General features: G+C 37.4%; 2 protein-coding genes across 8 annotated transcripts; one reads left to right on the top strand and one right to left on the bottom strand.

Moving 5' to 3' along the window:
* The first annotated feature begins 672 nt into the window (after positions 1–672).
* LOC103927067 (protein FAR1-RELATED SEQUENCE 5-like) lies at positions 673–3,919 on the top strand. Of its 7 annotated transcripts, none has more exons than XM_048573652.1 (5): positions 677–1,090; positions 1,600–2,054; positions 2,313–2,360; positions 2,989–3,075; positions 3,250–3,300. In XM_048573652.1, coding segments are annotated over exons 1-4 (561 nt in total). In that variant the 5' UTR covers positions 677–1,089; the 3' UTR covers positions 3,046–3,075; positions 3,250–3,300. The 7 variants fall into 7 exon arrangements, with proteins under 7 accessions (XP_048429607.1, XP_048429609.1, XP_048429608.1 ...); XM_048573651.1 differs by having other exon boundaries at positions 678–1,090; positions 2,989–3,060; XM_048573653.1 differs by lacking the exon at positions 2,313–2,360 and having other exon boundaries at positions 682–1,090; positions 2,989–3,060.
* A 1,667-nt stretch (positions 3,920–5,586) lies between these two features.
* LOC103927066 lies at positions 5,587–6,458 on the bottom strand. The gene is made up of 2 exons (XM_009335962.3): positions 6,299–6,458; positions 5,587–6,201 (listed from the first exon to the last, which is right to left on the bottom strand). Exons 1-2 carry the CDS (start codon positions 6,304–6,306, stop codon positions 5,634–5,636), a joined length of 576 nt encoding a protein of 191 aa, XP_009334237.2. The 5' UTR covers positions 6,307–6,458; the 3' UTR covers positions 5,587–5,633.
* Positions 6,459–12,897: the final 6,439 nt, after the last annotated feature.

Below are 12,897 nucleotides of genomic sequence, written 5' to 3'. Positions count from 1 at the left end.
GGAGGCTATGAGATGGTTTTCTTTGGGGTTTTCCTTCTGCAAAGAGTTTATTATTTTTACTTGTTTAAAGATTATCTTCTTTGCTTCATACTCTATCAATATATTCAGTTGTAATTTAGTGTTTGTTAGCATATTCGAATTTATCTCTATGTATATTTATCATTGATTGTTGATGTATATCCAACAATTACTAGGATTGTTAGGTCTTTAGTTGTTTGTATAAGCTTTTGAGGATTTAATTTGTCGTTATTTTTCACACATTTTTCCTTAAAAAAAAAAAAAACAAAAACAAAAACAAAATACAAAACAAAACAAAACAAAAAAGTTACAAAAAAAAAAAAAAATCATTGACAAATTTTGAAACCGAACAAGATGTTAAATGAGACTTTCCCTCCTCACCCGCATGAACTAGAAGGGAAGGAAGGCATGGAACGATAGAATATAAGCCAACAACTACTTGAGTCAGGCGACTCGGTGAGATATTGAAAGGAGAACGAAGTGATAGTCTACTTCTATGTTCTTAGAGCGAGCATGAAAGACGGTCTATGCTACCGAGTGTGTACGCTTAATCTTATCAAATGCATGAGAAATTTATAACGACGCACTGTTAAATAGCGTAGCGAGTAAAAAAGCCATATTTTAGTTAGTTCGGAGGTAGTAGAAGCAAACGTCTGTACTCTGTTTGGAAAAAGCAGAATCTATATGTCGCCGTATTAGCTTCTTGATTGCCTTTCTTCTTGCATGATCTGAGATACAGGAGGGTGTTTCTATTTTTGTCAAAAATAAAAATTAGAGTATTTAAGTTATTTCTCTGTAACTAACATAAATGGGTAATTGTATATGCCAAATAAAAACATAAATGGAAAATTAGATTTTTAAAAAGAAAAGAAAAGAAAGTTAAGAAAAGGAAAGGAGGTTATCCGTAGAGAAATACGCAGTTCTCTCACCGCAGTGGATCATTCATCTGCCATCTGCGCCCGCGCCCGCCACCTCCCAAAACCAGAAGAAGCAAAAAGTTCGTCCCTTTTTGCTTCCTCTCTATTGCAGAAGCCAAGCAAACTGTTGGGTAGCGATCTCTCTGTCAAAACAAGTGAGTTAATCATTTTCTCTTAGCATTTTCACACTCTTTAATTTCCTGATCATTTGTTAATCTGCCCTTAGTGTAAACCTATGATTGTGTTGTTTTGCTGTTTTTGGAATTTCCTTAATCTGTTTTACAGCTGGGAAAAAGTAGAGGACTATAAGATGTGGGTAACTTAGAATTCAGCAACCCCAGTTTTGGGTTGTTCTCAGTTTTCCAGTCTGTTAGTATTTTCTTGTGTTTTCTCGGCAGCCAAACACAACCCAAGTGCTGTTTTCCGGTGGATATTTGAGATATCTGTGTTATTCAGCATATGTGATCAGAATCATTGGTAAAATGAATTTAGTAGGGTTTTGCTTGGTTACATTATGATGTGAGACTTTGTACAATTTATTAGGTAATTGAAAACTAGTTTGGCATAAAAGATCACAATTATTCGTCGCAAAATTACTTTTTTTCGCTTGAATTTTGGAAGTTAGAACCTTAGATGGAGTCTTATCACAATGCTTATTTGGCAGTGGATGATGAAGAACTTTCTATGAGCAAGGATGAGGACGTGTCAGAGAGTTCCAATGGGAAAGATGCAGTCACTTCTGAGGGGAACTTGGATGCAGAACCATTTGTGGGTATGGAGTTTGAAACTGAAGAGGCTACCAAGGTGTTCTATGATGCGTATGCAACACAGGTGGGTTTCATTATGCGAGTTGATGCCTTCCGGAGATCAATGCGAGATGGGAAGGTAGTTTGGCGTAGGCTTGTGTGTAATAAAGAGGGATTTCGCAAGACGCGAGCCAAAGGAACTGAAAACAGGAAGCCTCGAGCAATCACCAGAGAAGGGTGCAAAGCAATGATTGTGGTAAAGAAAGACAAGTCAGGGAAATGGGTCGTAACACGATTTATAAAGGAGCATAACCATCCACTAGTAGGTACACCTTCAAATGGTCGCCGCAGTATGCTTCTGTCTCAAACACCAGTGAGTGCTTCTTATCTGCATTTTTTTAGTTGCTCTTTTATGGCCTATAGGTTTATTTGTAAGACAGACGCATTGTGTTGTGTTGATTTAGTTAGTTTGTTTACTTGTCTTGGTTACGATGGTCAATTATCTAGTTTATGTTCGTTGTAGATTTGAAAGTGCATCAGGTGTTCTTGTATCTGTTGCCTTGAAGTGGTTTGGAGCATTTTCAAGCTGGAAAGTTACTTTTTGCTTATGCATCTTACATGATATTAATAGGAATTCTGGTTTGTGGATGAAGTTAGCAGATGCCCCTTGCTTGAACAGGTTACTCGATGCTGTCATTCTTATGGTTTTCATAGTTCAAAGATTATAGTTCATATATTTCTGAACTTCATGTTAGGCAACCCATGTTCTATCACCTCCAAATTGTTAAAACCAGTTTTGATGTTTTGAATCTAAAACGTAGGACTTGTTTGGTAACCATTTCGTTTTTCGCTGTCCTTTTCATTTTTGGTGATACAGATAGAGAAGCACTTGTGGGAGAAAGGAAAGGAGAAATAAAGAAGGGTAAAGGAAGGAGGGTGGAAGAAATGAAAGGAATGAGTGTAAAAATGACAAACAAAATGAAAACTATGGAAAACAGTTTTAAGTTGATTTCACTTTCACATTTTTGTTTTCATGTAATCTACATTTCTCCCTCCGCCCTCAGAACGCCTCCCTTCATCCATCTCCATACCTTGTTTTGCCCATATACTTTCCTTTCTCGAGCACAAAAAGTAAGAACTACGAACTAAAAACGAAATGTTTATCAAATGGGTCCTTAGCTTTGTAAGTTTACTCAAGAAGTAATAAAGAAGTTTTCATAAATTATTTTGGTACTGTTATTAGAATTTGTACAAGTCGCCTCGTATGGTATATGTAATTGCTTCTGTGGCCGTTTTGTGAGATGTAGGTGTCTGGATTCTGTGCAGTTCAAGTCTTGATGGTTTCTTTTGGTATTGTGCTATAGCTTATCGCGGTTACGGTAAACGTTGTAAATGTAATGTGCTCTAGTTTACAGTGGTTACAGTAACGTTTTATATATTTTAGTTAAAGCCATCTAGCAGATACCTGATGCATGTTTCGGACGGCGTCGGAAGAATTCTTTCCATTTGGTTAGTATTTCCAATAACAATCGATATTTACCATTGATTTGCTTTTTGGTTTGTTCCAGGATGAAAAAGACCTGAAAATTCGGGAGTTGACTGCTGAGCTACAACGTGAGCGAAAAAGGTCTGCCACCTATCAAGAGCAGCTTGATACGGTTTTGAGGGAGATGGAACAGCATTCCAATCACCTGTCGAGAAACATCGACGTTATAGTCCAAAGCGTGAAAGAAATCGAATCAAAGAGGGTAGCACTTTCAAATGGTTAAGAGCCTGCTCGATTAGTTCAGCTCCTTTCAGACGCTATTCCATGCAATCAAGACTGGAAATATGCACATGTGGTTAGACTAGTTGGTCAAGACAGTGTGCTTGATCTCTGAGTTCGAATCCCCCTCCCCATAGGCTAGAGTAGTTTAGATTATTGACTTGTTAAACAGTAAAACTGTAAATCTTAGTTTTAGGTTGATTAGAAACGGAAAACGGAATTACCCAGTAATTTGCTTTCTTTTTGTGACAAGCGATAGCAATAGTGGGTCGATTGTTGTTAGGGGAGAGAGGGAGTTAGTGGGGATCGAACGATCACCAAGGTTCATAGGCATGATTGTTTTCCATCACAGCGGTAAAGCGCCACGTACCAATAATTTTCCTTCTTTGTTTTGTATTTTTTTTTTCTTGGTTTATTTACCCTAGTTTGTACAGATACTATAACTGCAAGTAGCAAGACCTTTTAACTCCGTAGACCTTTTTGTAACCCGGTTTTCTTCCTTCGGTCTCTTTTTCTAGTCGCTCGACCGAAAAATTAAGGAACGTAAACAAAGAGAGGAGCGCAGAAACAGAACATTTGGCTACGAGAATTCATGTTCGAGATAGGTCAGGGCACGCCAAACTTGACCCATCAAGTTGCAGTACCTAAGCTTGAAAAATCCCATCGGGTTACCATCTTTTGCTCTGCTCCTCACTTCTTGTTGGATTTACGTGTAAACAACTTATTTCTTTGCTTATAGGTTTTGTGCCTTCTAAGCGTAACGGCTTCTTCCATGTTATATGCTCTTTCTTTGTCCCAAGATATTTCAGATCATAATTTTATGGCCAATAAATAATATTATAAATCAAGAGGGTCCTAAAAATAAAAAATAAATTGGGATTTAAGTGCCGGTTTCTATGAGTTTGTGGAAGCTCGAGTTCCATGTCAAGCACGAGTTAGAGAGAACGAATTCCACAGAATGAGAGACTTTACACGAGCTTATGAGTTAGTCTACTTTTTTGTATTGTAAATTAATTTTATAGTCGAACCTTAACTTCTTTCATCAAATTCCGGTGGAAATGTTCAAAAAATGAGTTCTCAAATGCAAGACCAAGGCTTACTTCAGTAGTCAGTCGGGATTTGAAATGCCCAACTGATGAACATGTCAATCCTTTTGACTGTTCCGTTGAGTTGACGCAAAATGTCATACAGAGAGGGTGCGCATGATGTCGAGGGGGGCAGCATAGGACTTTATGGGTGCTGTCATGTGCCTATGAGGGGGCAGGAATCCCCAATAACAATACGGAGAAGAGATCTACAGGCTACCGGATCAAGTGATCTGGAGCTTTCAAATTTCATCCAACGGCCTATCTGTTTTGATCCCTTAAAAGCTATAATAATTTTTAACCGTTAGATGAAATTTGAAAGGCCCGGATCACTTGATCCGGTGACCTTGGTGGAAGAGAGATCTCTTCTCAACAATATCAACCAACGCTGCACAGTACACCGGCCAAAATTTCTCGCAGTTGACACGGTTGAGGCTCTTATGATAGACACATAAGAGCTCTGTGGTGCCACCTTGGCCCCCGTCGGAACATAATCAGAGGAGCGAGCACGTCCGGGAAGGGCGGCACCATACAACAGATAAGCAAGCTAAACATACCGCCATGTCCCGACAGTGAGAAACCTCGTTCAAACAAAACAGACCAGCAACTGACACTAAAAACCGTACTCTACATAATCTGATGGTGTCATACAAATTTAATCCATATTTTGCATCAGCAGCTAATTCGAGCGAAATGACAGCTTCGTAATGGGATGCTAATGTGACAGTATCTCAAGGTAATCACGCCGGTCGTGAATGGCTTGCGAGATAGCCACAGGTCATCGCCAATGTAGGTAAGTTCCTCTCCAAACATATGTAACCCATAAACCCTAAATCCCAGTTTCCGACCAACATCAACCATCTAATTACTTAGGTGAAGCAAATTCCATTCCAAGTTACCATCTTTTCAAGATTCACTCTCAACCAAAACAGGGTCACCTAAAATCTCAAACAAAGGAGAAGAACTTCCCTGCAACGAGAGAGCTTGCGCATGATCGCCTTGAAATACCGTCACATTGACATCCAAAACTCAGATACAAAAATATGCAATCTTGATGGTATCGAAAAAGAAACTTACATAAATATAAAATCGGATTCAGCAGCTAGTGAAGAAAAGCATAAACAGCAGTGGAAATATAGACCAGAAGCGCCGTCGTGACCAATACAACAAGCACCGCCACGGAATGGACGGCGGATTTGCTGCCACACGACAGCGTCCCCAGCCTGATCTGAATCACATTCACCATCGACAGCACCAAAAACACACAACCCATGACCGATCCGAAAGCGGACCCCAACATCCCGAATCTCAACGCCTTCAGATTGATGTGGGCCCGGAACGCCTCGTCGACGTCCTTGCTGTTGAGCAGGTTGATCGCCAGCTTCAGTCCCTGCGCCACCAGCGACGAGAACAGGAAGAAGCTGAAGGAGACAACCTCGAACACCAGCAGCTTCTTCGCCACGTCGATCCCGGCGTCGCAGGATGTCCGGTTCTCGAGGCTCCTCTGTCCCGGAGTTGTCAGGGAGAGCCCCACGAAGACGGCGATGGTGAAGAGTGAGTTGACGTTGACCAGGCCGTCCAGCGCCGTGACGTGCACGCTCGTCGTAGACGATGACGACATCACTCTCCGGCCGTCTTGGGTGTAGCACTCTTTTGGGTAGCCGTCAGATCTGGAAATCAAGACAAAAAGCACAAAAAGATGATTAATTTTTCGTTTCAGAGGTCAATTTCTGAAGCTGAAATCTGAGAGAGGGAGAGAGATCGTACTCATCCATGGCGTCGAGATTGTAATTTTGCTTGTGGGGGTTATGTATTTATTTTTATTTTCTTGCTGAATGTAGTTGCTTGTAGTGTTTTCTGTTTGTTTCTTGGGAAAGATGGGAGGAAAGAAGGGAGACGAAATATGCTTTACCTTTTTATTTTTGGATTTTTGTCTTTAGTAAATTGTAACAATATTTTTTTAATATTAATTTAATTGAAACAATGATCATTCAACTATAAATTCATTACTATTGATTTTTGGGATTTTTTGAAATAGGTCCAAAGTAACTAAAAATTGGACCTATTTCAAAAGTCAAAAGTCACTAAAAATTGGACCTATTTCAAAAGATAGTCTATAAAATTGGATCTATTTCAAATTTTCCCTTGATTTTTTAACTCATCAAAACATGTAGTTATGGTCCCTCAATTAAAAATTCATTACCAATAGTCCCTTAACTTTAATTCAATTGGAAAAATTGTTCTTCGACTTTAACCCAATTCGAAAAATAGTCTTTCAACTTTAACCCAATTGTAGTAATGATCCTTCCAACATAACTCATTTTAACAAAATTCTGACGAAGTTGACGAAAATGACCATAACTACACATTTTGATAAGTTAAGAGATCAATAATAATAGATTTTTAGTTGAGAAACAATTGTTACAATTTACTCTTTGCTTTGTTATGAGACTTTGAATTGGATTTTAAGTTGTAAGATTTTTGTAAAAAAAAAATAATACTATTTACATGTTTATTTTTAATTTTTATAATTTTTTTTTATAATTTTAATTGTTGAACTTGATAAGATTGAAAAAGATGACAGATATTAATGAACATATGAAATAATAAAATAATAGCAACCAATAAAAAAGGTTTGAGACATTGAACAAAGTGGGTGAGGGATTAAAGAAATTGAAAAGTGTGGGGTTTGTTGAATTACTTTCGAAAAGGATCAGTGTCCCCAACCTATAAAGTAGGATGGAGACGTTCAAGAAATAATTTTGTCTTGGTCACGTGATTCAAAACAAACCAAACTCCCTTTCAACTTGCTTCAATCTTTGGAGCAAAAATTAGTTTTGGGGTAAAATTGACTTTTGGGACAAATTTAACTCAAGAAAACGATCAAGGTAAAGCTATTGGCCTACCTATGAACGTACACACGTCAAAAACAAAAAATGGAACTCGGCGGCCCACTTACGTGCCCCATTCGAGCCCGGCCTGCAGCGCCTGGCAACGGTGGGCCCCACTATCATGGTGGTTGTTGGCCACCAGCTGGAGCCCAACAACTTTTTCATGATCCAACGATCGAGATTAATGGAGCGTTGGAGATGGTTTATCCAACGGTCCAGATTCATTTTTTTTCTAATTTATTAATTCATGAAAACTGAGCTCTAATATGATCAAATCTAACACTAAGAAAAAAAAAGATATAACGTCTCAAAATTAAATCAAACAGCTAAAACAATTAAAAAAGTTATCTAAATCAAAATTCATCCAAAAACTCTATAAATGCCTATGTATTTAGGGGTGTGCTATCCACACACCTCATTTTATTTCTCACACACCCCTTGATAATTTATGTATGTTGATCTTGTTCAATTCATCCAATCCAACAACCAAAAATTAAAAATGTGTGTGAGAAGTAAAATGGGATGTGTGGATATCACACCCCATGTATTTATTCAAACATCCACACAAAATTCACTGTTCTCTTACGATTCTTCCAATTTTTCTTTCTACCCACTTCCAAAACCATTTCTTTCCATTTCCAAATTTTTCAAGATGGCACAAGTTCATACTAGAGGGCGTACTTGGTCAAATGATGGAGATATTGTTTTGCGATTGACATGAGTTTTGTACTAGCAAAGATGGTGCCGTTGACACGAATCAAAATAAAAAAACTTTGTACGCTAAAATTGTTGAGAAGTTCAATCTCAACTCCAAAACCAACCGATGGGAAGTTGGTAGTGTTACAATTGGTGGACGATTATCTATGACAACCCGTCCCTAATTTTACAATTTTATTAATTTTAAAAGAATAAATTGACGAAAAAGCCCTTACAGAGGTGAGATTGTTGACTTTCATTGATCGTCTTTTCGTGACTTATATGAGCTAGTATTTTACCGTATTCTCGAAGTACTCGACGGTACGAACGTGTAGACACAAGCGAAATAGAATTCGGAGCTACGATGAAGATTTTACGGAACTACGAATTCGAAAAATACTTTTGTAAAATTATTATTTTAGTTATTTTGGTTATTTATTATTTTTATTTTATTTTAATTAAGATTTTTATGCCTCAACCTCATCTCCTCTCTTTCCATGTGGCACTTTGTCTCCCACATTTTGGAGAAATTTTTCTAGGTACCTGCCATATATGCTGACTTGGAGTTTCACGAATAAACATTTGACACTTGTATAATTTATTCTTTTAAATTAAAAAAAAAGCCAATTGTTTCACAATAACTAAGATATCAGAAGTCCACGAGCCTGACGACGCCAAACCATCCACACCCACCTCTCTCACCAGCAGGCGATTTATCCGACATCATCGTCCCTTCTCTCTATTCGACTCTCTTTCTTTCCTTTCCTCTCTTTCTCTCCCACTCTTACTTCCACATGGAACCCAGAGATTGTCAACGACAACTCCAATTCAGATCGGCGGTCGTCAATCTCGATCTTTCAGCTGGAGATCGCCGGGATCACTTTTGTTCTTATTCTGCAGCAAGAAAGAGAAGAAATAAAAAGGGGAAGAGGGAAACAGAAAGAGAGAGAAAGGGAGGGAGAGGTGATGGGAAGGGCAAGTCAACATATGTGCCAACTACTTGGAAAATTTTCTCCACACTTTGGGACACTCTTAAAACTCTCCTCCCTTAGTCTCTCATCCCTCTCTCTATCTGATAACCCTCTCTCTATCTCATCTCTCTCTCTGTGCGACTTGCCGGACTACCATCACCCTAAATACACCTTAAATCACTTTTAACATAAACATCCCGAGAGATGGTTGGATCAAATGTCTTTTTTTTCTTTTTTTTCTTTTTCAGTTGGACATCCACCTCCTGCTTGTATCTTTTGATGAGTAAAGAATACCAAGTTTGCAGCGGCCATGTCAGTTGGACAACTATGTATTATTTGGTTAAAGAGCTGCATGTCTAATTCACTCATTCTTCAACTGCCACCAGTATTCAAATTTGAAATCTCTTGTTCTAGACTCAAGCAAAGAAAACCTGGACACCTCTGCTCTGCTGGTTAGACCTGGCAATTTCTTACACGATCCGTTAACACGATATGTAAACGATACAAAAATAACGGGTTTCGGGTCAATATGATAACTAATCGGGTCATTATCAGGTTGCACGATAATAACCCATTAATAAGGGATCCTTAACAAGTTTACACGAGAGTGACACGCGGGTAACCTGTTTGGACACGAAAGAAAAAAGTTATTTTGATGATTTTAATTTTCTAAACTACTAAAAAAAACTTACTATAAAATACAATAGATATAATGAATGTGTATGTATTGTTTATTAATTATTATTCTATTATTATTCTATATAAATTTTAAAATTTAAGTTTTATTGATTTATTTATTTATTTTTATAGTATATTATTGGCAAAGATTGAGATTAAAAATCATAAAACACATTAAAAATAAAAATATCAAACATGTTAAAAAAAATTATAATAATTAATTTACATGTGCGAAAAATATGCAAACGCTCGTAGTCACATCCTCTACGCTTTGAGGATGGGTACGTATATGATCGTTTGAATTTTTATAACCATACAAACTCTCATGAATATTATTTTTAAGGGAGTTCAAAATAAACAAAATTCATAATCATTAATGTATAAATCTGAAAGATGTGAAAGCATAATAAACGTTCATAATTGCATCCTCAACGCTTAGATGATGGTTACATAGTTGTTTAGATTTTTAAAACCCTCCAAATCTCATGAACAGTGTTTTTTATTTGAGTGCAAAATTAATAATAATTATTGTAGAAGCATGAAAAATGTAATCACTCGTAATGAAAGGTTTTACAACTTTCATGAAGGGGTCAACTCCGAAATTTAGTATGTATATACTAATTTAGTATTATGTTTTACGGTTTTTTGGGTCAAATTATGTTTTTCATTTTCATTTTTATTGATTTAAAATATACTTTTATTAACGGATAACGGATCAGGTCATATTACCTGATAATATTAATGGGTTGAATTTGGGTTGGGTCATATTACCTGTTTACTTTAACAGGTATTGCACGACATGACCCGTTAAATCATCGAGTATAACACGAAAACGACACGAACACAAGAAACACGACACGAATGTCAGGTCTAAACTGCTGTTAAAAATGGACACCTCTATTGCTAAGAATATAATAACCCATTGATTCATGAAGGCATCGATCCAATTTTCTACATACACTTCACATTCTTCTTTAACCCGATTTTATTGTTGTGATTACAGAATTAAGATATAAAAACAAAACTATAAAATATATATATGCACCTAAGATGTGAAGCGTGAGGTGTACGTAGAAAATGTGGAGTGTATATTAAGAGTATAGGTTATGAGGGTATTATGGAAAACTACGTGAAGTGCATTAGGATAAACTTTGATTAGAAAAGAAAATGTGGGATGTATTCAACAATACGTGGAATGTTAACAAAACAAGCCAAAATGAAGCCATTGTTGCACTCGATTTTACGGAGGAAAAAAAAAAAAAAATTGCTATCGAAATTTGAATATTTTTTTGGTAATGTGGAAACGACTTTGCAAAACTCCCAGAGAGGAAAAAGTCCACTTTTTGTTGTTGTAAACTTTTACTGCTTTGTGTCAAAAAGGAATCAACACTTTCATAGGCGATGAGGAAGAAATATCCTCGGCCCTTTCCAAAGCTATGGAAGATTTTATTCTAAGATTTCTATCATCACAAGTCTACACGCTGAAAACGCGTCGAAGACTTTGAGTTTTCAAAGAATTACTTAACTCCACACACACACACACATTATGTATGTATATATGTCTGTAGAGGTATAGCAAGAGAGATCGAAAGCTTTTGAAGGTGTTATAATATTTCCATGGTTGATATTGAAGGTGCTTCTCCTTCTCTCACCCTTTCATGGGAGTACCACGTGTTTTTGAGTTTCAGAGGTGAATATACACGCAATAATTTTACAGATCATTTATACACTACTTTATGTCAAAAAGGAATCAAGACTTTCAGAGTGCGTTTGTTGCACCGGACTGTTTCGAACTAGACTAGCTTCAGAGACTAAGCTGGACTGGCTTGGACTATACTAAGCTGAACTGACTTAATAAAGCGTTTGGTGTAGTGTCAGACTAAAAAGGAGAATTATAATATTATATTATTTAATAATATTTATTAATATTTTATTTTTAATTTAATATATCAATTAATATTTTATTATTACTTTATCTTTTTCCCTATTTTTCTAGAACCCTCTCCTATCTCTTCATTCATTTTTTTCTCCGCTTCTCCCTCCCCATTCCCCATTTCTCCCATTTTTGTTCCATTTTTTTTTTTATTGCAAATCCTTTGCCTCTTCACTTCATCTTCTTCGCCTCCTGCCTCTACACTTCACCTCTCCCTCCTACCTCTTCATTGCCTCTTCACTGCCTCTGCACTTCACCTCCTGCCTCATTTTTTCCGATGAGTTGCAAGTTTCCCAACGGGTTTTCCAACTAAACCTCATCGGATTAGACGAGGTTTGCACCACTAACAAACTCTTCCTCATCTCTGGTCCCATATTCGAGCTTTGCATGCTTGATCTGTCATGGATTCGGAAAAAAAAAAAACCCAAACCAGCCAAGACTTCCAGGCCATTTTCCGGCCACCTCCGACCACCTTTTGGCCTCGATTCAGGTAGAATCGCAATCCCCTCACTCCTATTTTCAATTTGGTATTTTATATGAAAATTGGTTGTGAAAAGCATCGCATGGTTTTCGAGGGTGAGTGGTCGAGGAGCAAGGCGAGGAGGAGAGAGGGGAAGAGAGGGGACAATCTTAGCTAGTCCCGGATTTAGTCTAGGCGAGTGAGACTTAGTCTCATTAAACCTAGTCCCTATCAGGAGCAAACATAGGACTGGACTAATCCTTAGTCCAGTCCAATCTAGTACACTTTAATTAGGGCAAACAAACGCCCCCTCATAGACGATGAGCTTATAAGAGGAGAAGAAATATCCGCTACCCTTTGCAAAGTGATAGAAGATTCTAAGATTTCTATTATCATATTCTCCGAAAACTACGCGTCCTCAAATTGGTGCTTGGACGAACTTGTCAAGATCTTTGAATGCAAAGGATCGAAGAAACAAATGGTTTTGCCAGTTTTTTACAAAGTGAATCCGTCAGACGTAAGAAAACATAGAGGTAGTTTTGGTGATGCACTTGCTAAACTTGAAGGCAAATATAAAGACGACATAAAGAAGGTGCACAAATGTTGGAAAGCTCTAACGGAAGCAGCAAACTTATCAGGGTGGCCTCTGGGAGTGTAAATTTCTATCCTTCCCTTAGTAGTCGTAGTAGTGGTAGTATTATTTTATTCTTATTAAGTTATCTCATGATTGTTTAAAA

The sequence above is a fragment of a genome, unplaced genomic scaffold (assembly GCF_019419815.1).
Source record: "Pyrus x bretschneideri cultivar Hongxiangsu unplaced genomic scaffold, Pyrus_bretschneideri_v1 Contig7, whole genome shotgun sequence".
NCBI lineage: Eukaryota > Viridiplantae > Streptophyta > Magnoliopsida > Rosales > Rosaceae > Pyrus > Pyrus x bretschneideri.
The sequence above is the reverse complement of the archived record's forward strand: the minus strand, read 5'-3'. Positions and strand labels throughout refer to the sequence as shown.

Excerpts from the sequence above, each read along its gene's own strand:
- LOC103927067 (XM_009335963.3), top strand. Across the intron at positions 2,055-3,249 it reads TGCTTCTGTCTCAAACACCA|GATGAAAAAGACCTGAAAAT; the intron begins GTGAGTGCTTCT and ends GGTTTGTTCCAG.